The sequence below is a fragment of the Hemicordylus capensis genome, chromosome 3 (genome assembly GCF_027244095.1).
Source record: "Hemicordylus capensis ecotype Gifberg chromosome 3, rHemCap1.1.pri, whole genome shotgun sequence".
Taxonomy (NCBI): domain Eukaryota; kingdom Metazoa; phylum Chordata; class Lepidosauria; order Squamata; family Cordylidae; genus Hemicordylus; species Hemicordylus capensis.
Window position 1 is genome coordinate 92,910,781 of NC_069659.1, and position 25,102 is coordinate 92,935,882.

At 45.3% G+C, this 25,102-nt stretch overlaps 1 protein-coding gene across 3 annotated transcripts in view; it reads right to left on the bottom strand.

The window, feature by feature from the left end:
• Positions 1-18,547: 18,547 nt before the first annotated feature.
• The window catches only part of BRWD1 (bromodomain and WD repeat domain containing 1), a 137,269-nt gene continuing 130,714 nt past the window's right edge, over positions 18,548-25,102 (bottom strand). For all 3 annotated transcript variants that reach the window (XM_053312931.1, XM_053312930.1, XM_053312932.1), the window contains 2 exons: positions 21,893-22,822; positions 18,548-20,977 (listed from right to left, as the gene is read on the bottom strand). In XM_053312931.1, coding sequence (XP_053168906.1) covers positions 19,911-20,977; positions 21,893-22,822 — 1,997 coding nt within the window. In that variant the 3' untranslated portion in view covers positions 18,548-19,910. The remainder of the gene's footprint in view (positions 20,978-21,892; positions 22,823-25,102) is intronic.

Genomic DNA, 25,102 nt, shown 5'->3' on the forward strand with positions numbered 1-25,102 from the left:
CAAGACTTTCCCTTGCAAAAGCCATGCTGGTTCTCCTTCCACAAGTCCTTTTCTTCTATATGTTTAACAACTTTGTCCTTAAGTATGCTTTCCATCCATTTACCTGGTACCGAAGTTAAGCTGGCCAGCCTGTAATTTCCCGGATCCCCCCTGGATCCCTGGAGACACTGTTGACAACTCCCACAAGCAAAAGCCATTACAGCTGGGGATTCTGGGAGTTGTAGTCAACATCTGGGAATCCCTGTTAGAGGGAACACTGGCCAGCACCCCCATCTTCCTTAGGAATTCAGATGCAGGGACCAAATGACACACAATATTGAAGATATCTCTTGCCACCCCATTTTAAAAAAACACTCAAAACTTAATACAAAGGGTTTCAAATTTGATCACAACAATGGCATGTAGATTGTTTAACAAATGTTGGATCTGTGTTCCCTCACTCCACCCAAGCAACTAATAGCAGCTAATAGCAGTGGAGAAATTTAGATCTGAAAAAGAATAAGAGTGAGGGCAAGGGTTTAACTGTCTTCTCCCAGGCCAGCACTGTTCTGATTTCTGCTGGTTGATGACCAAAATAAGTATGAATTGAATTTCTGATCAAATCTGAAGCCCTCCCACCACCTTGATTTAAAAAACTCCCTCAGGTCTAGTCACAGATCTCTCATGTCACATATAGTTTGGTCCTGAGCTTCTTATCTACATTGTAGTTCTCTTGATTATAAGCAGCTAATTCTTAAGACCTGATGTTAGCATAACATCAATGATGTGGGTGGAGATGGGTGGATTGTATACTTTCTCAAAAGTAGAGAGAGAAGCCATAGAACCATCCCATACCTAATACTCATAATTCCTAAGATTCTGGCTCAAGATTATTAAATAAAGGAGATTGCATATAGCTAAGATTTAAACCAACCAATGAATTGTGGCTGGAGTGGTGCTGCACAAATACAATGATGACTCATCCATGTTGGTGATGAACTGGAGAAATAAGAAGTGCACACTCTGTACAGAAACCTGGAGCATAGCAAGCTTATGTGGGTTCTGGGACAAAAAATGATGAGTCCCCCCACTTTCTTTCCCCCACCCCGGTATCTATGCTGTAGAACAAAAAGAGTTTGCTTACCTGTAACTTATGATCTCTGTGGGGATCCATGGTCACTCACAACTAGGTCTTCTGCGCCTGCACAGGAGGCCTGTGGAAGAACCTATAGCTCCATTTAGGCACTCTCCGGCCCTTTAAGGCATAATGATATCAGAGTCTACAAAGCCAGCTGTAGAGCTCCTCCCTCTTTGCTTCCTGAATTGACCACTGTGAAAGGACTGAGAACACTGAGAGGTAGAGAAGACAGCGGATAAGCCACAGCAACACAAGAAAAAAACAGTTCATGCCAAGCCAGCAGAGGGGACAGCCAGGCGGGTGTTGTGAGTGACCATGGATCCCCAGAGAGACAGGTAATAGGTAAGCAAGACGTTACAGGTAAGCAACCTGTTTATCTCTATAGGAATCCATAGTCCCTCACAACAGGGTGAGTGACTAGCTTCCATAAGGAGGTGGATGTTAGCGGTTACAGTACTTTCTTTAAGACCGCCCAACCAAAATTGGCCTCTGAAGCAAAGCGCAAATCCACAGTGTAGTGATGGACAAAGGGCAGGTCTGAGGACCAGCCCTGCAAATGTTCTTCATACTGATGCCCAACATGTGGGCAGCTGAGGTAGCCATGAACCCAGTGGAATGTGCCCCATTTTTGGAGGGCGGCTCAACACCTTGCTTGTTAGTTAGTTAGTTAGATTTATATACCACCCTTCCAAAAGTGGCTCAGGGCGGTTTACAACCTGTTTCTAATAACAGAAGAAAATCAGTTGCACCAACCAGTTGGACAATCTTTGTCGAGAAATGGTGAAACCTTTACTAGCTCCTGCATAGGAGATGAACAGTTTGTTTGAATGCCTGAACGCCTTTGTGTGATCCAGGAAATAAAGGAGACACCTGCGGACATCTAAGGCATGCATAGAACCCTTGAGAGGCATAGATGGGTTCCAGAAGAACATAGGTAACACAATGTCCTGATTGAGCACGTCCGAAACGATCTTAGGGTGAAAAGCAGGATGCAGATGCAGAATCACCTTGTCCAGGTAAAATTTAGTATATGGAGAATCAGCCCTTAGAGCAGTGAATTCACTTTCATGTTGTGCAGGCGTGATGGCCACAAGGCAAGTGTTCTTTAGGCATAACAATTTCATGGAGACCAGCAACTGGGGTTTGAAGGGGGCCTCTGTAAGTGTGGACAGTACAAGTGAGAGACTCCAAGGCTCAACCGGTGCCCGCACTGGGAGGTACAGATTCTTAACTCCTTTCAAAAAACATTTAGAGTCAGGGTGAACAAAAACTGGGTGGTGAGCCAAGATGGCAGCAAGGTGAACCTTAAGGGAAATGTTGGAGAAACCTAAACCCTTGAGAGAGGCGAGATAGATAAGTATCTTGACTTCCGGTTTTGGTTGCTGACGGGAGGGCAGCGTCCTTCCAAGCTCCTTTGAGCCTTGTTTTTAATTCTATTATTTCTCTTGTTTTAATCTTCTGAGGCCTTGTTTTTTCTCTCCTCTGCCCTTCGTTCCTTTTTACTGCTAACATTGAACCTGTCAGCAAGGTATTTCAAGGTCGGCACTTGGAGTAAGAGATACAAGTCCAAAGCTCCCGTCTGCTTTCTATGTTTGCTGACTCAGTCTGAGTTAGACTTTAGCTGGTTACAATGGGAAGAAAGCGGTCAAGAAACAGCCCATGCAATTCAACCACGGAGCCCAACAAACATGCAAAGCAAGTTTCAAAGCAAGCAAGCTTCAATTCGTCATTACTTGCCAATTGCAGATACTGTAAGTTCTTTGGACTCAGGCTCTCTATCTTCTAACTTGGTGGTGCAGGGTCACACGCAAATCTCAGGTGCACCAGAGCTAGATCTTATACAGCTTAGGCATACCACGGAGAGAAACGGATATGCTTAGGGAACGACCTATTAACTTCAACAGAGCAGCCCACACCCAATGCTAAAGGGAGGAAATGGAGATCTCTTCAAGCAACTTCCCATACCTCTCAGAACCCTAACAGCAATGAGGGGATGGGTAAACTATCAGCCCCCCAAATTAAGATACCCAAAAAGCCTCAGCAGCCTTCAGAACTATCATCTTGTCGGCTGGTAGCGGAAACGCTCAAAGCTGTGTTTGATAGACTCTCATTACTAGAGAGGAAGGTGGACATTGTTAATACTTTTCTGTATGATCTGTCTAAAGGCCAAACTAAGAGGGAGAGGTCTTATAACGATATCAGTGGGGAGAAGAAGCACGGCTGTGGCTGTGGCATTTATCAGACCTACCACAATTCCCATGTGATTCCAGGAGGTAGAAGCTCAGTTAATAGAATATTACAACCACACCGTATTTCCCTTGTAGTATACCTGAATAGGGTAAAACTACAAGAAGTGGTATAATTTCTATGCTATTAGATCCTCACTAAGTCAGCTCCTGAATTGCAGCCTGAGAGATGTAGACCTCAAACTATTTGAGAGGCTACCATCTAACCATTTCCAAAGTAGATTCATGCTGGATTTCTATTCTTCCCAAATCCCGAATAGGATTTTCCAAAGAAAATCCTGGATTGAAGGTTTTGAGATATTCCCTAATCGTTGTTTTGCCAACACCATCTTGGAGCCCCTAATTTTAAAATCTCCCAGGAAAATACCAGAGCAGCCGGGTGAACAAGGGCACCGTAAACGTGCCGAGACTGAACCTAATGTGTCTGAATTACTTTCGTCCATGGAATCTCACTCAGTTAACTCCCTCTTCATGCAGTTTACAGAGGAAATCAATGTTACAATCGACGAGTTGAACCCTTCGGTAATTAGCATCTCTTCAATGATAGAACAGCCGTCCAATGCAAGTAACCAGCCTATCTGGAGACAGTCCGAGGAGCCGATGGATAACAAGGCAGACTTCCTTCCTTCCTCACCAGTTATGACTAGTGATCATATGCCTTCCTCACAGGGCCAGAAGGGGGCTGACTTGCAACATGAGCTGGAATTAATCAAGACAGACCTTCCACTTTTGGTACACCTTGCAGAGGTATTTAACCAGCCGGAAACTCCCCCTAAGAAAGATCGGTGGTTTAATTTGTTGGCTGACCCCCACTTTGCAGTTGCTATGCCACTTCTGAAGTCAGGCCAAGATTGCTTTAAAACTCCAGATTTTTCAACTAAAAGGAACATTGGTCTTACCGTGAAGAGTTCTTTTTTCTGGTGGTAGGAGATCCTCAGACAGGGTTGTGAAGTGCGCATGCCCGAGACAGAACTGGATCACGTGACTCTTTGTAGGCGTAGCCGCCCCAGTTCCAGGGATGTTGAGCGAGGAACCTAAGAGTCTTAGAGAGAGCTAAGTAGACATGGATAGTTCAAAGACCAGACATCATACCTCATTGAGGATAATTGGACAGAGGCACAGGAGAACAACATAATGAACACATTCTCCTTTCGAGAAAACACAACAATCACAACGATAGTATAACGATAGTAAGAACAACAGTAACAGAGGAGAAGACTAGACATCAGCTCTTATGCACCCTGAGAGCCATCTGTGTTATATCCCTTAAAGGTCCCTCCCCAGAATTAGAGACTAAGCCCGTTTTACACATATTTGGGTGGGGCTGAGGATCTCCTACCACCAGGAAAAAGAACTCTTCACGGTAAGACCAATGTTCCTTTTTCCCCGGTGGTAGGAGATCCTCAGACAGGGACGTGCCCAAGCTAATGACATCAGTCCCTGGGATGGGCAGTTCGAAATCAAAGAACCGGTTGTAATACCGTTCGACCGAAGGCAGCCTGCCGTTCGGCAAATTCCGATATCTTATAATGCTTAATGAATGGGGAAATTGATGACCAGGTCGCTGCCTTGCAAATCTCAGTTAGTGGAATATGTGCAGCGAACGCCGCTGAGGTGGCGGCACTCCTGGTCGAATGGGCAGTTACTCCGCCAGGTGGAGATAATTTCAGGGCCGAGTATGCCATTAATATACAGGCCCTAATCCAGCCCGCCAGTGTTCTACTTGATACCTTGTTGCCCAATGTGCGTGGGTGAAAGGAGACGAATAGGGCGCCAGACCTCCTAAAATCTTTAGTTCTCTTAAGGTAGGTACGAAGGGCCCTACGCACATCTAATTTGTGCCATAGTTTTTCCTTCCTATGGCTAGGAGTAGGGCAGAAGGAAGGAAGGACTAAGTCTTGTGACCTGTGATATAGGGAATTAACCTTTGGTAGGAAGGTCTCATCTAGTTTTAAAACAACAGTACCTTCCTGAAAAATGCAGAAATCCCTTTTTGCCGACAGTGCTCCGAGTTCTGAGACACGGCGGGCAGACGTAATTGCTACCAGGAACAACACCTTGTAAGATAAAATTCTAAGAGGAATAGACGCGATGGGCTCGAAAGGCGACCTAGTGAGGGCGTTCAGCACTTTGTTTAAGTTCCAAGACGGAAAACATTTCACCGGGGGCAGAGCGAGATTGGTGGCTCCACGTAGGAATCTAGTAATATGCGGGTGAAGATTATGTTGAGGCCCTGATGAGAGATCCAGCACCGATGCTAAGGCTGACACCTGCCTGCGCAAAGTAGCCGGTCGCAGATTCAGTTTAAGTCCATCTTGTAGAAAGGCTAACACCTCGGGTACCCCTGACAATAGAGGCTTCAGTCTGTTGTGTTGAGCCCACATGACAAACGCTGACCAGGTGGTCTGGTAGATCCGATGCGTGGATGTTCTTCTGGATGCCAGAATGGTATCTTGAACGGGTGCCGAATAGCCCATCGCTTTCAATTTATCGCGTTCAACCTCCAGGCAGATAACTTGAGCCAATGAGGGTCCTGGTGCATCAGAGGGCCCTGGCGAAGGAGATCTGGACGTAGTGGAAGGAACCATGGTCCGTCGACGGCCAGCTCGACTACGGTGGAGAACCACGGCCTGCGAGGCCAAAAGGGAACCACGAGAATGATGTCTGCTGTTTCCTGAATCGCTTTCCGAATCACCTTCATGATGATGGGGGTGGGAGGAAAGGCGTACATTAGGCCTTTTGGCCACGGTAAGTGCAGGGCGTCCGTGGCCTCTGCTCGGTGAGAGTAATACCTGGTGAAGTACCTGGGCAGCTGGTGATTCTTGTCTGAGGCGAAGAGATCCACCATCGGGCGACCGAAGCATTGCACAATCTGGGTGAAGACTTCTGGGTGAATGGTCCATTCCCCGGGATCTAATGACATGTGGCTCAGCCAATCCGCCAGGCAATTCTCCTCTCCCTTTAGATGCTCCGCAGAGATCGATAGAAGGTTGGCTTCCGCCCAACAAAACAAGAGGTCGGTTTCTTCCATGAGACTTTTTGATCTTGTGCCCCCTTGATGATTTAGGTGTGCCTTTACCGTCACATTGTCTGTCCTGATCAAAATATGGTGACAGAAGAGTAGTTCCCGGAAGCTGAGCAGTGCCAGACGGACAGCCCTCAGCTCCAACCAATTGATGGGCCGTTGTGTCTCCGTTGGCGCCCACTGACCTAGTGCGACCTGGCCGCAGCAGTGCGCTCCCCAGCCAGAGAGACTCGTGTCCGTGGTCAGAATTATTCGAGGAGGTTCCTCCAGTGGGAGTCCCCGCTTCATGGCTGGGGATAGCCACCAAAGGAAGGATTTCCTGACCTCTTTCGGAATTGAGATGGGCGTCTTCCTGCCCGCCATTATGTGGTCTTGCCACGGAAGTAGTATCCATTGAAGAGGACGAGAATGCCACCTGGCCCATGGTGTACAACCCAAGCAGGCTATCATAGAGCCTAGGGCTTGCGATAGTGTCATGACGTCCATCGTTCTTTTGTGGAGAAGTGGCACGAGCTGCTTCACGATCCGTTCTCTTCGCTCCCATGGTAAGGATATTGTCCCCCGTGCCGTATCGAAGAAGGCCCCTAGGTGAGTCAGTTGTTGGCACGGTTCGAGATGACTTTTCTGAATGTTGACCACAAAACCGTGGTCCTTGAGTGTCCTCAGAGACATCGCCAAGTCCTGGGCCGCCTGATCCTTTGACCTCGCTCTCAGGAGTAAGTCGTCTAAGTACGGATGTATATGCACTCCCCTGAGGCGAAGGTGCGAAATTAGGGACCCCATCACCTTCGAGAAGACCCTCGGTGCGGATGACAGACCGAAAGGCAGCGCTCTGTATTGAAAATGACTCCCGTTGTATACAAAGCGAAGATACCTCCGGGACCGTTCTCTGATGGGGATGTGGAGATACGCTTCCGACAAATCTATTGCTGCCAAGAAATCGTCCGGTTGTACCGCTTCCTTTATGGTGTGCAATGACTCCATGCGGAACTTCCTCTTCTGTACATACTGATTGAATGATTTTTAATCCAAAACAGCTCGCCAGGAACCGTCTTTTTTTGGCACTAGAAACAGGATGGAGTAGGTGCCTTGAAAAAATTGCATAGTCGGGACCGGCTCTATTGCCTTCATCTGAAGAAGGTGTTGTACTGCCTGCAGCATCAGTAGATGTTTCACCGGGTTGGATGACTTTGGCGTGGGAATAAATCTTTGGTGTGGTTTTGCAGATAGTTCGATATCGTATCCGTTGGACACGGCATCGAGTATGCAAGAGTCGGAGGCCGTGGACATCCATGTGGTGCAGAACTCCGCTAGCCTCCCGCCGATGGCATCGGCATCATTGTTTCTTGTAAGAGGTATTTGTGTTGGGGGCCTTGTTGATGAAGGATCTAGAATTGCCCCTGTAACGTTGTCTCCATTGAGGTCGTCCAGTGCCTCTGAATGAATTGGCCCATGACTGGCCAGAGGAGTAGTTCTGGTTGTATGGAAAGACATGTTGGTTAAATTGCTGTCTGTAAGGACGAAAGGAACGCGATGAATTATGAAAACCTCCTCTAAACGACCTGCGTGCACTAGGCATGACTTTTTTCTTATCCCATGATTCAACCAAAACGGGATCTAAGGTGGGCCCAAATAGCCTTTCCCCTGTAAAGGGCGTGGAAGTCAAGGCCAGTTTAGACCTATAATCCACATTCCAGGATCTGAGCCATAATGACCTGCGTAGCGCCACCCCCGCTACCATGGCCCTTGACGATTGCTAAATGTTATCTAAGCTTGAATCGGCCATCAAGGCCGCCGCTTTAGCCATTTTATTAATGCCCTGGTGAAGCTTGGGCATATCCGCGGGCACCATCTTAACCAGATCCCTCGCCCAAAGCAGGAATGCTCTAGCAAATATGGAATTTGTAGTAGCAATTTTAATAGAGGATGCTGTGGCCTCATGCACCTTTTTGAGTAGGGATTCAGGTCTTCTATCTCTTCCTGTGTTTTTAGCTGTTCCTGCCCTTCTGCTTGGACAACTGCCCCGGACACCAGCTGTGCTACAGGTGGATCGACTTTGGGAATGGTGAGAAGTTTGGCCACCTCAGTGGACACCATGTAGTGTTTTTTTGGGATATTGCCTATAGGTTTGGCCGCTATAGGGCGCTGCCATTCTGCGCACAACACCCTCTTAAATAAAGGCGGGAAGGGGACCACCGGACTCACCGCCTCAGATGCCGGGAACACCTGTTGATCCAAAGTAGGTGCAGAGCCCTCCTGTTCTGGTGGAGAGACATCATTAATAATACGTTTTGCCTTGGCCAGTAAAATTTCAAAATCTGCTGAAGTAAATAGTCTGGCTGTAGTAGGGATAGGAGGAGCGAGCTCCTCTTCTGAGAGTTCCCCTTCTTCCCTGTCAGAATCGGGATCTATGGGTGGTTGTGGGGAGCGCCCCCCAGAAGATGAACGGGACCCCTGTGGTGAAGCAGGTTGCCTAGGTAAAGACACTGGTCTGGAGTTACTGGTATTAGTTGGCTGTGCCGGTGGAGGCAGAGCTGGAACTACCAGTGTCAGTGGGACCAGAATTGGGACCACAGGGGCAGGCTGTGTTGGTAGTGGTTGTGTAGGTAATGGAACCACTGGAGTAGGCTGTCTATGTCTCCTGCGTCTCTTTGCTCCACTGGAGGTGGATGAGGAAGAAGGAGAAGAGTGCCCACGCTTCCTCCCAGGTTTATGTGGTAAAAGCCTTGGAAGGAAGGAACCAATTTCAGAGTGGGGTATAGCCCTCCTTCTGGGACTGGAGTCTGGTGACGAGGAAGATAGTCTTTCCGATCCGCGCCTGTTGGGTCTCCACCTGCGACCCACCCTGGGGGGAGGAGCAGGTATATGATCTGCCGGAATGGTATCATGTTCAGCTATGGGGTGAGTAACTGGCTGCCCCACGTTGTCAGTACTGCGTTCTGCCCTTGCCTGCATAGTGCCAAATTCTCTCACAAAAAATTCCTTAAGCCACTGAGTGGCTGCAGGTGGAAAAGGATCGCTACTTACAGTCGCCTCCAGCGTTGTTGGGGGAGGTGCCTGACTGGGAACAAGGATAGGAGAAATAGGGCTAGCAGCTGCCGGTGACCCAGGCAGTGCTGAGGGCTCACCATATGGAACCACGTTTGTATGCTCTGAAGCTGCCGTTAGTTTGCCCACCGGGCACTGGCCATTCTCCTCGCTTTTAGACTGTTTCTTTCGGAGCTCCTTCACTTTGGCGCCATTACCCGCCAATTTCACTCTAGAGCATTTGCAGACTGCTTGAATTATCAGGCGCTCGCTCAGGCGTTTGTGTCCCTCCGCCTTCGTGAGGGACTCTTTTCGCCTCTTTCTCTTTTTAGTATTTTGCTCGCTTAGGTGTTTTCTTTTCTTTAGGGCTTTAGAAGGTACTAGCCCTGCGGTCACTGCATCCCCCGTCAGCACCACCGGTGCCACGGAATCGGGAGCTAAGCATTCGGCCGACATTTCAAGATCTGGAGCGGAGCGGTTTCCCCGCGTCTCGCCCACATACTATGGTAACTGCGACGCCTCAGATAGAGACCCCTGTAGGAGTTCCTCTGCATGGGAGATGTCCATGAAGGCAGTAAAAAACGGCACAAAATAATAAGAACGTTCAAAAAATTTTGAGTCCAAATAGATCACTAATTTAAATTAAAAACATTCAATTTAGAATTATTGTATAGGAGCCAAATGCAGAACGGACTCTCCCCCCCCCTCGCACAGTTAGAGTAGGAGAACGATCGGAGCGCGAAACGCGACCCCGCCGAGATAGAGGACAGGAAAAACAGGTAAGCAGTCAAACTGCAAACGAACCAAGCCGAAATAGAAGAAAGACTCTGAATATCCTAAGCGCTCTCTCAATAGCAGTCTTGTCCCGAGCGAGACAGAACTGGAACTGGGGCGGCTATGCCTACAAAGAGTCACGTGATCCAGTTTTGTCTCGGGCATGCGCACTTCACAACCCTGTCTGAGGATCTCCTACCACCGGGGAAAAAGCATCACCTCTGAAACCCAAGCTGATATGATGAACCCGAACACTCTTACTGCTCCATTACAAACTCTAGCTTCTCACACAGATCCTAATCCAATGGTTCTGAAGGAAACGCAAGAGAACTCCCTGGAAACAAGTCAAGAAATATTGGCCCAGGAAACTCCCAGGGGTAGAGAGGCTCCATTCCATTCAGCCATTGAAGGGAGGAGGATCAGCATGGGCTTGCTCTAGTGTCCTGGAATGTGGGAGGATGGGAAGCTAGATCCAAGGACCCCTCATGTTTGAGCCTTTTGGACAGATTTGACATCATATTGATGCAAGAAACCTGGGCACTCTCTGATCTGGTACTTTTATGGATTTTCCCTACAGGCCGTTAAGAGTAAGAAAAAGGGCAGACCCAGTGGGGGCCTCGGGACTTTTATCTCAACTAAGTTATGGGCATTATCAAAATGGGTCTCTTCTCTGGATAACATAGCACTGACTGTGGAAGTTGTTCACAATCAGACTGCAGTGCTGATAGTCAACGTATATCTCCCCCCGAAATTCAGGGCCCAGGAAATTAAGGAAATTTGGGGGAAGCTGGAAGGGTACATTGTTGCCCTCACAGAGGAATTTCCCAATGCAAGTATAATTCTGGGAGGCGACTTTAACGCAAGAATGGGCCCCAGTGATGAATTACTTTATACCCGATATAAGAGAAGTCCCCCTATTTGGGAAGAGTACGTGCTTCCGTACATGCGCCTCTCTAAGGACAACACCTCAAATTTGGGTGGATATTGTTTGGCCCAAATGACCTATGGCTTAGATTTATTTGTTTTAAATGGCTCAGTGGACAATGACCACTCGGCAGAGTTGACATTTTGGGCGGGGAGGAGAGCGAGTGCCATTGACTATTTTATTATTTTGAGGTGCCTGGCCCAGTACTCCCCAAGTCTGGAGGTGGTCCCACAAGTGGAAAGTGACCACCACCCAGTTACTCTGCTGTTGCAAATCCCGCTGGGCCCTAAACAGTACGAGTGAGTGCCTTCTATGAAGACAGAGGATAACTGCTGTCGTGTCAGATGGTCCCAGAGTTTGGCTGATAAAATCTCCACTCTTCTCCAGTCGCATCATCTACAGAAGCTGAGCCAAGATATGCTTGATTTCTCAGACCCGGTTCAACTCTTACAAGTCTACAACTCCATCACCTTGGAATTGCAAAAACATCTTATTTCTAAACAACATGAACCCTCTAAAGGACAGTGGAGACCTTCCAAGCCATGGTTTGACCAAGATTGTGTGGAGAGTAGACATCTTTTGGGGGCTTACAAGGTAGATCCCACTTCAACATCAGTGCAAGAACTAATGTTACAGAAAAAGCAATATAAACAGCTGATCAGACAGAAAAAGAGAGTCTATATGAAATCCTCTTGGGATCTGTTATTGTATTCAATCCGATCAAGACAACAGTCCCTTTTCTGGAGAACAGTGGCAGGGATTCCGCTCGGAAGACATCTGACGCCCGATGCCCACATCCATCCGGAGCTTTGGGAGAGGCACTTTCAAAAGGAAGGGACTTTGCCAGGCCCCTTTACATTCAATGAGGAGCCATTACCTGACTGGCCGCCCATTACCACAGCAGAAGTTGCTGGCCTAGTACGCCAACTGAAGCCTGGCAAGGCCCCCGGCGCTGACCTGGTTCCACCGGAGTTGGTTTTGTCCAATGTGGACTGGTGGGCGCCGGTGCTCACATCATTGTTTACTGCCATTGATAGTTCAGGGTGCATACCGAAAGATTGGGGCCTGTCCATCATTGTACCTATCTATAAGAAGGGGTGCAGAAGTGAGTCAGGCAATTATAGGCTGATCAGCCTTCTGAGTACAGTTAGCAAACATTACGCTAAACACCTCTATGGGAAGCTGAGGGATTGGATGGACCAGGATAACATTCTTGCAGAAGAGCAAGCGGGGTTCAGAGAAGGGAGATCTACTGTTGACCATTGTTTTGTTCTACACCATTTAGCACAGAAATATGCTCAGTCCTTGCATGTTGCCTTTGTAGATCTTAGGTTTGCTTTTGACTCAATCTCACGGGATAGGCTCTGGGATAAATTGAGAGCTTCCTCCATTGATCGGCGACTCTTAGCTCTAATTAGAGCCCTACACGTATCGCCAGCCATGAGGGTTAGGTGCAATCCACAGGGAGGATTAACCAGAGCTATTCCAATTGGAAAGGAGGTCCGTCAAGGATGTGTGCTGGCGCCCTTGCTGTTTAACTTTTTTGTTAATGATATGGTGACCCATCTAGATAGCTGCGATTTCCATCCCCCCAAGCTAGCTGGAAGAAGTATCTCGGTGTTGCTGTATGCGGACGATGCGGCCATTCTGGCCAGAACCCCAGTCGGTCTAAGGAGGGCCTTGGGGGCACTGGCTGTTTATTGTAAGAGAGAACGGCTGAGTATTAACTACCAGAAAACAAAGGTGCTCTCCTTTGCTAGGAGACCCAAGAGACGGTTATGGAAAATCGATGGACAAAGGATAGAGCAGGTCCAAAATTTTGTATACTTGGGGGTAGCTGTTCACTCATCGGGATCAAGACAGGCCCACGTCTCTCATGTGGCCCAAGCTGCCCAAAACAGCGCCCGAGCTATTTTGCGGTTCTATAGAACCAGGGGAGGGTTTTTTATCCCCACAGCCTTAAAACTTTTTCAAGCAAAATCATTGGCACAGTTATTGTATGGTGCCCAATTGGGTCCTTACCCAGATCTGCCCCCCTTAGAAGTGGTGCAGTCTAAGTTCTTGAGAGCAGTATTTCAGACACCCAAGTGTACCTCTAATGCGAGGCTCAGATTGGAGGCGGGCCACATCAAAGTTGAGGCCAGATGTTGGCAAATGGCGCTGTTTTACTGGCTGGGAGTTTTTTCCTCGGACACAGGGCTGAGCCGCTTAGTATTAGAGGATTCTTATCAGTCACCTTGGAAGTGCGCTCTGAACCAAAAGATGACCACTTTGGGCCTCGATCAGTCTGCCCTGCTTACACAAAGTTTGGAGACAGCTAGGAAGCTCATCAAACAGAGAACTGAGGATATCGAGAGACAAACAGATATAGCAAGGGTACCTGACTTTCAGAGCCAGGATTGTCAGATATAGTTTGGCCCCAGCATCCTACCTCACTGTCTTGGAGGTGCCCCCTCTTAGAAGAGTTTTTACCCTGGCAAGATGCAATGCCCTGCCTTCAGCCCTCTTAGAGGGCCGATATAGAGGGATTCCCTATGGGGAGAGGCTCTGCCCATGTGGTGAGGGTCAAGTGGAAACAGTCTCCCATGTGCTATTGGAATGTTTGTTCTATAGAGACCTGCGCCGGGATCTTATTTACCCTTTGATAGCTAAATGCCCAGGTCTTGATTCTCCTCAGATGACTGACAGGCTGTTGGAAGGAAGCAATTCCAGCGCTACCAGACAGGTAGCTAAATTTTGCAGTGCAGCCCTTCGTTTGTGGAAGAACTTAGTAATGGGAAAATAGGCGATGGCTCTAAGGCCAGAGCAACTTGTAGCCATAATGTGGCTAGCTGCAGGTGGGCACGCAGGTACTGGTATCACCTGTATATCAGCTGTAAATTTAATGACAATATTTTTCAGAGCTCCTGAATTGTTTAACCCCTCTCAGATTTAGGAGTTGAGAAGGCAACTGGTTGAGTTTTGATCTTGTGTAATAGCCTCAGAAGTAGGAAATACTGCTGCCTCTTTTATCTCCAATTATTTTAGTAGTATTTTTAGTATCCTGATCTATGCTGAGGAGGGCTTTTTAAAATTTATCTGGTGTTATTGTTTGCAATAGAAGTTTGATTGTCCTCTCTTTTACATTTGTTTTAATCTCATGCTGGTCACTGACCGAAATAAAGAGATTGATTGATTGATTGATAAGTATCTGGCGGGTCAAAGCCCTTAGCAGACACACAGGATGTGAAATGCTTCCATTTGCACATATAGACCTGTCTCATAGAAGCCTTTCTCTCATTTAACAAGATCTTGTCTAAATGTTCAGCCTCATGCAGTTAGCAAGAGTGTCCAAAGGGCATGGTGTAGGACCAGATCCCCATCTCTTGTGAGGAGATCCATCGAGATGGAAGGCAAAGGTCAGAGTCCTTGCATAACCAAAGGAGAGCCGAGAACCAGGGTTGCCTAGGCCACCAAGGGCAGACCAGGATGCACTGCGTGTGCTCTTACGCTTCCCCACCACTCTGGACATTAGCGGAGTGTGGGAAGAAGTAATACAGCCTGTTCTTCCATTGCAGCTGGAAGGCATCCCCTAGAGTAAGGATTCTCAACGTTGGGTCCCCAGATGTTCTTGGATTTCAGCTCCCATAATCCACAGTGGCCTTTGGTTGGGGATTATGGGACTTGAAGTCCAATAGCATCTAGGGACCCAACATTGAGAATCCCTGCCCTAGAGAGTTCAGGGCGCTGCATGCCCTAGAACAGGACACTTTGCATTTTGCACAGTGGCAAATGAGTTAATGGCAGCGACACCCCAGGAATCAAACACAGCTGACAGGACAGAACCATTCAGTTCCCACTCATGGACAGTAGAGAAGGAGAAATCCCAGCTAAGGGAGTCAGCCAAAATGTTCCCCTTCCCCTTTATGTGTATTACCATGGGGAGGAAATCAAGTCTCAGGCAACATTCCCAAAATTGTGATGCCAGGTTATTCAGGACTTGGATACAGTGCCCCCTGATGGTTCAAGTAGGAGACAGACATTGTATTATCGATAAGGACCTGAACCACCTGGCCCTAGATGACAGGTAGGAAAGCCTTAAAAGCAAGGAAAATGCCAGGAGTTCTAGAAAGTTAATATGGAGCTCCTGGTGCTGGGAGTTCCAAAGTCCCTGTGCCCAGGGGAACCATAGTGAGCACCCCAACCCTGCATTAAAATATCGGTAGTGCCTGATATTGTAGGGTTCAGTTCTTGAAAGGAAACCCCTTGTGAAAGGGAATCAGGCAGGGACTACCAGATAAGTTCTCACAAGACATTCTCCGGCACAACTAAACACTTGTTCTGGCTGTCTAGAGTAGGCCAGAGTTGTAGTTTCCGAATCCTCAAGCGTGCATTTGCCACAGTCGTGGTGCATGAGGCCATAAGACCCAGCAGGTGTTGGGTGGACCGAGCCCGTTGCCTAGGGGAAGACTGGAAAGCAATCACCATGGAGAAAATGGCCTGGATGCGTTCTATAGGTAAGTATGCATACTTCCTGCCAGCATCCAGGAGCACACTGATGTACTGGGATGACACGCTGGGGGGTCAGGATGGATTTTTTCAGAGTGACACTGAGCCCCAGATCTGCCAGAAGAGAGTAAGTTAAAGGCTGAACAACAGGGTGGACTTCTCTCTAGCCATGATAAGCCAGCTATCCAGAAAAGGAAACACAGAAATGCACTGTACAAGCAGATAGGCAATGACAGCCACCATGCACTTAGTGAAAACTCTAGGGGCGGTACAAAGGCCGAACGGGAGCACCTTGTACTGGTACATCTTTGTACCCAGGCAGAAATGTAGGAACTGGCGATGCCGAGACCTTATGGAGATGTGGAAGTAGGTGTCCTTTAGGTCTAGGGACACAAACTACTCTTCCTACAACAAATGGACAGCAGGGAGATCATGCGAAACTTGGAAGTTTTGACAAACTTGTTCAACTCCTTCAAGGACAGGATGGGACAGATTGTGCCATCATGATTAGGAACCTGGAAGGCCTCAGCCTGTCCACAGGCTTTTAAAAATCTGCATACGCCATGGATATTCATGGGGTCGACCCTGAGATAGGAACTGATGGCACAGAGAGGTTAGACGCTGCGATTTGCAGCGGCAATGGTGGCCTCAGCGCCCTTGGACAGAGAATGTTTTCATATAAAGAGGCTCTCAAATGTATTTCCCTGCTTAAATGGTTCTTTTTTTAAAAAATGACAAACAGACCTTGCAGGTAACTGTATTTTGATTATCCCTCAAACATGAGACAGTCAGTCAGCATGGCTGTTGGAAGAGGGCATAGGGCCTCTGCAAGTTGCACACTTTAAAAAACTTTTAGGAGCAGACTTAGCCAAGTCCAGAAAGCTTTCCAAGGTCAGCCAAATCAGAGTTAGAATCCCAAGTCCAGAACACAAAATCCAGAGAATAGTAAAAAAAACAACAGTCTGAGGTCAAACAATCCAAGTAACAGTAAATCTGAAAGACAGAAGAGTAGTCAAAGATACAATCCAGTCAAGCACAGAAAAATCAGATAAAGAGTTGTCAGAAAATTAATCCAAGTCAAAGCCAAGAAACACAGTCAAAATATTCACTTTCTCACAGGAACGAGGGAACAGGAGCAGATCCTTCACAAGGCAGCACAAGCAGCAGTTGAGAAGGAACTGAAGGAGGCGCTCTACAGCCGGCTTTGTAGGCTCCAATATCACTACACCTTAAAGGTCTGGAGAACACCTAGAAGGAGCTAAAGATTCTTCCGCAGGCTCCTGTGCAGGCACAGAAGACCCAGTTGTGAGTGACCATGGATCCCTACAGAGATTTGTAAAGAGCGAGCTGTCACCTAGTTGGTGCTCACCTTCTTTAGGGGCCCAGGAACATCCCCCTCCCCAGCTCAATATTAGCAATAGCCCTGACAAAAACCAAAGGGATTGGTGGGAGACTATTAACAGACGACATACAAGCAAGCTGCCTGAGCTAGTCACAGACTGGTGTTCCAGTGGCAAAACTCTGGTATAAGCAGAGATAGCAGAGTTGCATCAAAAACAGGGACATCATCAATGCAACAGGGCTGCATGAACTTTCAATTATGATGTCATAAGACCACCATGGAGCTGAGCTGGCAAATTAGTTTGGAGATAAGATGGTAGGACTAAAGGCAATATTTTGGAAAACATCTGTGAATAGTTCACCAGCCTGGGACTTTTCAGGTGAGCAATCCTTTCAGTGACAGGAATCCCTAACACTCCTCCAGCCTCTTATGGGCATGCTATAGCAGTTTGGAAAAGGTGTTATTTTTCTACACTGATGGAGTTACTAGTTGAGTCTAACATGAGCAAGTCAGAAAATGGACACCAATAGCAGGGGAATAAGATTGATCATATGTCTACTTTTATATAAAATTGTACAGGGAACATACTGAAGAACTAAACAACTGGGATGTTGGAAATAAGCCAGAAAGCTGATGGGGGAATTTTACTATATGTTTCAGTAACCAAGTTTTTGGATGCCTGGCAATGTACTTTTGTGGCATTTACTGTGTCCACTCATATTACATTTATGATATTAACTTACTTCTGGCTTGCTTGTACCTGAATTCTGAAAGGGATTTAAATGACAGTTTCTAATTATGTAAGATCAGAGTGAAAACTAAGGATGGGGTTCTCATTTAGTGGGAAAGAAAGATTTTGCGGTTTTAAAGTCTGTTGGAATGAATTTGTACTGATCTGTTGAAATTCAAATTTGCCTGACATTTAGGCCTGCTAGATCAGCAACACAATTATTTTGAGACTGCTACCTATTTGTAGTCACCTTCAGTGGTGCAGTGGGGAAATGCTTGACTAACAAGCAGAAGGTTGCCAGTTCAAATCCTCACTGCTACTATATCGGGCAGCAGCAATATAGGAAGATTCTGAAAGGCATCATCTCATACTGCGCGGGAGGAGGCAATGGTAATCCAGCTTTTGAAATAGTCCTGTGTTTCAAAAGAAGTGCAAAGCAGTTGGGAGGGGGCTGCTTTTGAAAATACATAAGGCCAGGAGTGCTCCTATGAGAACATGGACTTTCAAGTTCTCTGGATTTTGGTCCTATGGTGCAACACAAGTCTAATCTCTAGCAGGGACTTTGCACATGAGCTCAGAATTTTCTCTTATACAAATATAACTCCACTCTAGGATATGAGTAATAAGAGAATTGTCTACTTATACAAGAATCACTTCAACGAACTGCTTCAAAAGTCTTAGGTGGTTTTGAAAATATAACAGAAAACCTGCCATGGAATAAATTTTGAAATATGTTTGTCAAAATTTAGGTTCATGTTGTGCTATTTACTGCAACATACTGAGGACAAGCAATTAAAATTCACGGGTTAGTCACAAGTAAAAATCCATTTTACACAGCAGTGCATTTCAGATTGATTACAGGAAGTTTGGGGCTCCCTTTATCATTTCACCATTGTTTACTTCAGAAACAAAATTACACTTCCAAAGCTCCTATACAAACAAATCTAGTCCAATTCAGCTTCATTTTAAATACAGAAATGTGCAAATGTATCAGAGTCAAGCACATTATCTAATTCAACATACAAAAATAAACAACTTTGATCACTAGCATTCTTACCAATAGACAGAAACCATGTTACTGGGATTTTTTTCTTAAGAAGTCAAGAAGTGGAAGACAAAAAAGCAATGTTTTAAATTAGAGATCAGTTTAAAAAACATACACACCAAACCTGAATGAATAGTTCTCAAGAAAAGAAAAAAAAATTTCAGGAGGCCCACAGGATAAATTAAATTACGTATTTCTCATTGTTGATATGCAATAATGAAGTGAAATTCCTTTGTGTTTTCAACAAAGCTGACCTAAACATTGCCAGCGTGAAGGTGCTATACTTAGATAAATCAGGAGGTGGTGTAGTTTCAGTGCACCAAAAATCTAGTTTATAAATAAGTAAATTTTAAGGAATGAGGCAGGCATTGAACTTTATCAAAACACCTTCAATACTAGCAGTCTGAGCATTAGAAAGTTTTAATTTATTTTGAAGAAAAACACATGAAGCACAAGTTTTACTTGTAGCTTTGCTTTTTTGTAACAAAATGTCCACACAAATAAATCTTAGGCTCAAGTGATCACCTGTTTCTAATGGTCTCAAATTTACAGCATGAAAGCCACATAGTAAAATGTTATATTCAATAGCAAAACTCTTTATCCACATATTTATAAAATTGGTAAATATATTCTTTATTACCAATTATTTCAAGCTGTGTATTTCAGAAATTGGTAGCACCGCTCATTTTAACAAGTTACAGATTTGCATGGTAATCCTTTATATTTGATGTTCTTTAAGATCAGTAACCACTTTTGTTCATAAAGTATAGTATTAGATACTAGTCTGTTAGTGATATATGAAATCTCAAACACAGAGGTGTGAAATGCATCTGTTCTTGAACACATGAATGTAGTAGGACATAGGTAGTGTCTCTTTGCAGCACCATTAATACTCTTTAAACATACAGCTTTTAAGCTGTTGCCTAATGTTTTATTCCCCCACCCCGCTTTCTCTTTTTAGCAAATACCAGTAAAGACAACATTTGCCCCTATAATGAGGCACATTTTGGCATATGTGCTAAATGCTGCTATACAGGCAGACAAGTGCAAGTCGTATTATGAAAAGGAGTCTCCATATTTAACTTTTTCATAGAAAAATATAAATATATTCCCTGAATTATAGGAAGAGAAGATCCAACATCTGTCAAGATCACTAGAAAAAAGGAACAGGGCTAGATCTTCCTGTCACATTTACATTTCACAATCATCTTCATCATCTGCATATCTTACAGTCCTCTTGCCCCCATTTCTAGTTCTTATTTTGGAACGTCGATTCACTCTTTTATACTTTGTGTAATCCAATTCCTCAGAATCATTCTCTTCCTTCACTTTGGGACGTTTCCTTCTCTGGCGTGTTCTGGAAGATTCAGATAAACCATCACTGAAAGTTTTACTTTGAAAAGATTTCCTTTTCCGCTTTTGTGTCTTTCTGTCTTCACTATTAATATTTTGGGAATCTGACTGAGATTCTAAATCAGAAGAACTGCAACTGCCATCAGGTTCAGATTTTGAGCTCCTTGACGTCCCAGGTCTCCTGTTTTTAGACAAAGCACTTGTTCCTCGACCTCTCTCTTTTGCAGCTTCTGATTTGCTCTTTACATTTTTACAATCATACCCTTTTTCCGATTCAGAATTTGCTGTAGAGTTACTTGCTATATTATGGTTAACTGGAGACAGTGATTGGATCAAATCTCTCTGATCCTCAAACGTTAGACTATTGGAAGATTCTTCTTCAGAAAATTCCACTGCACGTTTTTTCCTTTTAGGAAATGCACTACCCATGGTTCTGAGAGAATGCTTTCTTGAGGCATTGCTGTGTCTGCTCTTTTGTTTCCCAACATTCCCTTTTTCAGAGTCCAAATGTTTCTGTTCTGGTTCTCTAGTGGATTTTTTAGCTGTGTAAGAACAGGTCTGAAATTGCTTTTCTTTGATCTCACATTCTTTTAGTTCCATTTCATTTTCAGAAGGTGAAGGTGAATCTTCCAATATAATTTTTCTGGCTGCAGCAGAGGCGTTACGGTGTGGCATTTTCCTGTTCTTGTTTTTCATAGACCTAACTTCTGGACTTGAGAGTTCTCCCTTTGCATCACTAATGAGCTTAATTTTATTTGCTGCCACAGCAGCACTTCGACGTGGAATCTTTCTTCCATTAAGAGTGCTGATATGCATTGCTTCACTATCAAAATCTGCATACTTTGTGCAGTTTTTCCTGTTCCTGAGTACTATTGAACTTTGTCTCATCTCTTGTGGAGTTGATTCTATAAAACAAAGATTTAAAGTTTAAACAGAAAATAGATCCAAACAGAGAATGGTTCATAGAAAAGTCATACTGAAGTATAGTTGTGAAACTAGGCTATATTATATGAGGCAACAGTACAGCTGTGAAATTCAAGCACTTCATTAAAAATATTTTTTGATACTGACAGTTCCAGGTGGACTTTATATATTTTTATCATCTCTTTACACTCTAGGACAGCAAGTATCATCAGAAACTTCCCTTAACTTCGCATTTCAAAGTTCTAGTCCTCGTTCATTCGTCATACCTTACAGCTCTTGTACCCCAATATCAAGTTCTGAATTTAGAACATGAAAATCTGGTATGCATTTTGTACAGTCTGAAGCCTTTCATAGGAAGCTGCCTTATACTGAGTCAGACCACTGGTCCATCTAGCTCATTATTGTCTACACAGACTGGCAGCAGATTCTCCAAGATCATCAGCAGGAGTCTCTCTCAGCCCTATCTTGGAGATGCCAGGGAAGGAACTTGGAACCTTCTGCATGCAAGTATGCAGATGCTCTTCCCAGAGTGGCCCCATTCCCTAAGGGGAATAGCTTTCAATGCTCACACATATAGTCTCACATTCAAATGCAAAGCAGGGAAGACCCTGCTTAGCAAAGGGGACAATTTATACTTGTCACCACAAGACCAGCTCTCCTCAGCCACCATCCTCTCATGCTAACCCTCCATTGTTATCAGGCACTGTCTAGGCCAGGGGTAGTCAACCTTGGCTCTCCAGCTGTTGAACTACAACTTTCACCATCGCCAGTCACAATATATTGCTGCTGTGAATGCTGGGAGTTTTAGGTTCAACAACAGCTGGAGAGTCAAGATTGACTATCCCTGTTCTAGGCAAAGTAAAATGCTTTAGTTCAATGCTTTAGTTCTACATTACCTTTCCTAATGACTTCTGCTTTTCCTCTCTTTTTTCTGTGTTGTGTTCTAGCATCACCATGGTTACAACCATTGGAATCAGTTTCCAAGTCAGAAGAGCTGCTGGAGTCTGTTGTGCATCCAGATTTTAGCCTTTTTGAAAAGTCCTTGCTGTCTGGAAGAGAGTCTGTTCCATCTTCATTATGTTCTACATCACATTCTCTTGTGGTTTTGATGTGATTTTTGGCTTTGGATGTAGCAGAAAAAGCCTTAGTCTTCTGATGATTCTGCTTCTTCTTTACTTTATTATGGTATTTGTCCAACTCTGAATCTTCTTCAGATTCAGAAGTGGTTATAGTATTGTTCATACGTGTGGGAACCATACATGTGGAAACTTCATTATAACTTCGATCTTGTGTGTGGTATCTAGAGTTTTTCTCTGAAAATTCCACTTTGGATTTCATCTTAGTGGATTCATTGTCAGTAATGCTATGCTGGTGCCTATGGATTTTGATGTGCCTGTTATTTCTTGTAGCATTATCAGAATCTGAACTTTTATTTTCAGATGTGCTCTCATATCTCTTAGCAGAAGTAGCAGCTGAATCAACCTGAGTGAGTTTTCTTCTGTTATGCTGTCCTTTTATTTCTTCACTAGCCTGCGGGACTCCATCATCTGAACTGTCTAACCTCTTTCTAACTGTGGATACAACACTGTGATGTGGCAGTTTTTCATTCTCGCTCCCACAGCCTCTGGCTTCTGAGTTGAAAAGGTCTTCATTACTCATGAGTTTCAATTTATTAACTGCAACAGTAGCACTTCTGCATGGTAGTCTTCGGTAACTATGATGCTCACCATCTTGTATTTTATAAACACTCTCTTCTTTTTGAGAGTCACTTCTACATGGCCTTTTTCTCACAGATCGTCTACGTCCATTCTCTTTTATTATGCATTCTATAAAAGGCATGCAAAAGTCATGTTAACACAGTCCCAGAATATACAGCACTGTTTATATACGTATATAAACACAGAGAGAGACACAGAGAATATATACCACAGTTCCAGAATACACACACAGTTGGTATACCGATCACCCTGATGCCCAACAGAGTCCCTCACTGAGCTGACGGACTTTGTGTTGGAGTCCCCCAGGCTTGTGGTGGTGGTGGACTTCAATGTTCACTTCAGGACCATGTTGTCCAGGGCAGCTCACAACTTCATAGCAGCCATGACAGCTATGTACCTATCCCAAGTGGTCTCGGGACAGAAGTGTGTTGTTGGTCACATGCTTGATCTGGTCTTTCATTCTGATCAGGGTGGTGTTCTGTGGGTGGGGACTCCTGTGATTTCCCTATTTTCATGGACGGACCACCATCTGGTTAAAGTCGGATTCACAACCACGTCCCACCTCTGCAGGAGTGAGGAGCCTATTAGGATGGTCCACCCGAGAAGGTTATTGGATCCAACAGGATTCCAAGAAGCCTTGGGAGGATTTAGCGTTGGCTCTGCCAGTGTTGATGCTCTGGTGGAAAATTGGAACAGCAAACTTAACAAGGCAGTAGACATGATAGCCCCTAAGCATCCTCTCTGAGCTGCTTCAAAACAAGCATGTTGGTATATGGAACTATGTGGGCTGAAGCGGCAAGGTGCTCCACTGACTGGAGCACAAGTGGAGAAAGAAAACACAAATCCAACAAAGTACAACATAAGAGTATATTTGAAGACCTATGCTCAGGTGATACTTGTGGCAAAGAAACAATTCTTTTCTGCCTGAATTGCATCACCACGCTAAATCCAGCTGAGCTGTTCAGGGTTGTGAGAGGGCTAGTACATGCCCCTCCTATTTGGAAAAACAGGTTGCTCACCTGTAACTATTGATCTGGTAGAGATCCGTCAATATCCTTAAGAATATGCATTACCCATTCTTATGGATCTCGATCCAGATAAACAGGTTTGTTTCTGTAACTATGGCTCTGGTAGAGAGCCGTAGATATCCATAACAATGGGTAATGAACATTCTAATGGATCTCGAAGGATCTTGATCCAGATCCATCAATTACTCTCTAACGTTATTGAGCTCTTTGTGGATAAAATATCTCATATTTGGGCCAACTTAGACTCAGACCCCACAATAACAGCAGGGTCTGATGGGGAGATGTCTAGCAACTCTTCTTATTTGGTTAGGCTGGATCAGTTTCAGTTTGTGACTATCGAGGATGTAGACAAGCTGCTTGAACTGTGTGGCCTACCACCTGTCCTCTTGACCCTTGTCCAAGATGGCTTATACTATTTGGCGGGTGGGGGTGTTGTTTTAGTAGAAGGCCTGGTAGATATTATAAATGCATCTCTGAGGGAGGGCAGGATGCCTCCTTGCCTTAACGGGGCAATCATTAGACCTCTTCTGAAGGCGGCAGCATTGGATTCCTCAGAATTAGGCCTGTCTCCAACCTTCCATGGCAGGGCAAAGTAACTGAGAGGGTGGTGGCCTCTCAGCAGTCTTGGAATAAACTGATTATCTAGAGCCATTTCAAACTGGATTTCGGATGGGCTATAGAGATGGAAACTGCCTTGGGTGGCCTAATGTATGATCTCAAATTGGGAATTGACAGAGGAAGTGTGACTCTGTTGGTCCTTTTGGATCTCTCGGCGGCTTTCGATACTAACCACCATAGTATCCTTCTGGAGTGTCTGAGGGTGTTGGGGGTGGGAGGCACTGTTTTACAGTGGTTCCACTCCTACCTCTCGGATAGATTCCAGATGGTGTCGATTGGACACTGTTGCTCTTCGAAATCTGAGCTTAGGTATGGTGTCCCTTAATGCTCCGTACTTTCTACAATGCTTTTTAACATCTACATGAAACGGCTGGGAGAGATCATCAAGGGATTTGGAGCTGGGTGTTACCAGTATGCTGAAGACACCCAGATCTACTTCTCCATGTCAACTTCTTCAGGAGCTGGCATATCCTCCCTAAATGCCTGCCTGGAAGCAGTAATGGGCTGGATGAGGGAGAATAAACTGAAGCTGAATCCAGATAAGATTGAGGTACTTATTGTGCAGAGTCAGAACTCTAGACAATTTTGATCTGCTTGTTCTAGATGGGGTCACACTTCCCCAAAAGGAACAGGTTCGCAGTCTGGAAGTACTTCTCGATTCACACCTCTTCCTGGTTTCTCAGGTTGAGGCGGTGGCCAGGGGTGCTTTCTATCAGCTCCAGCTGACACGCCAGCTGCGCCT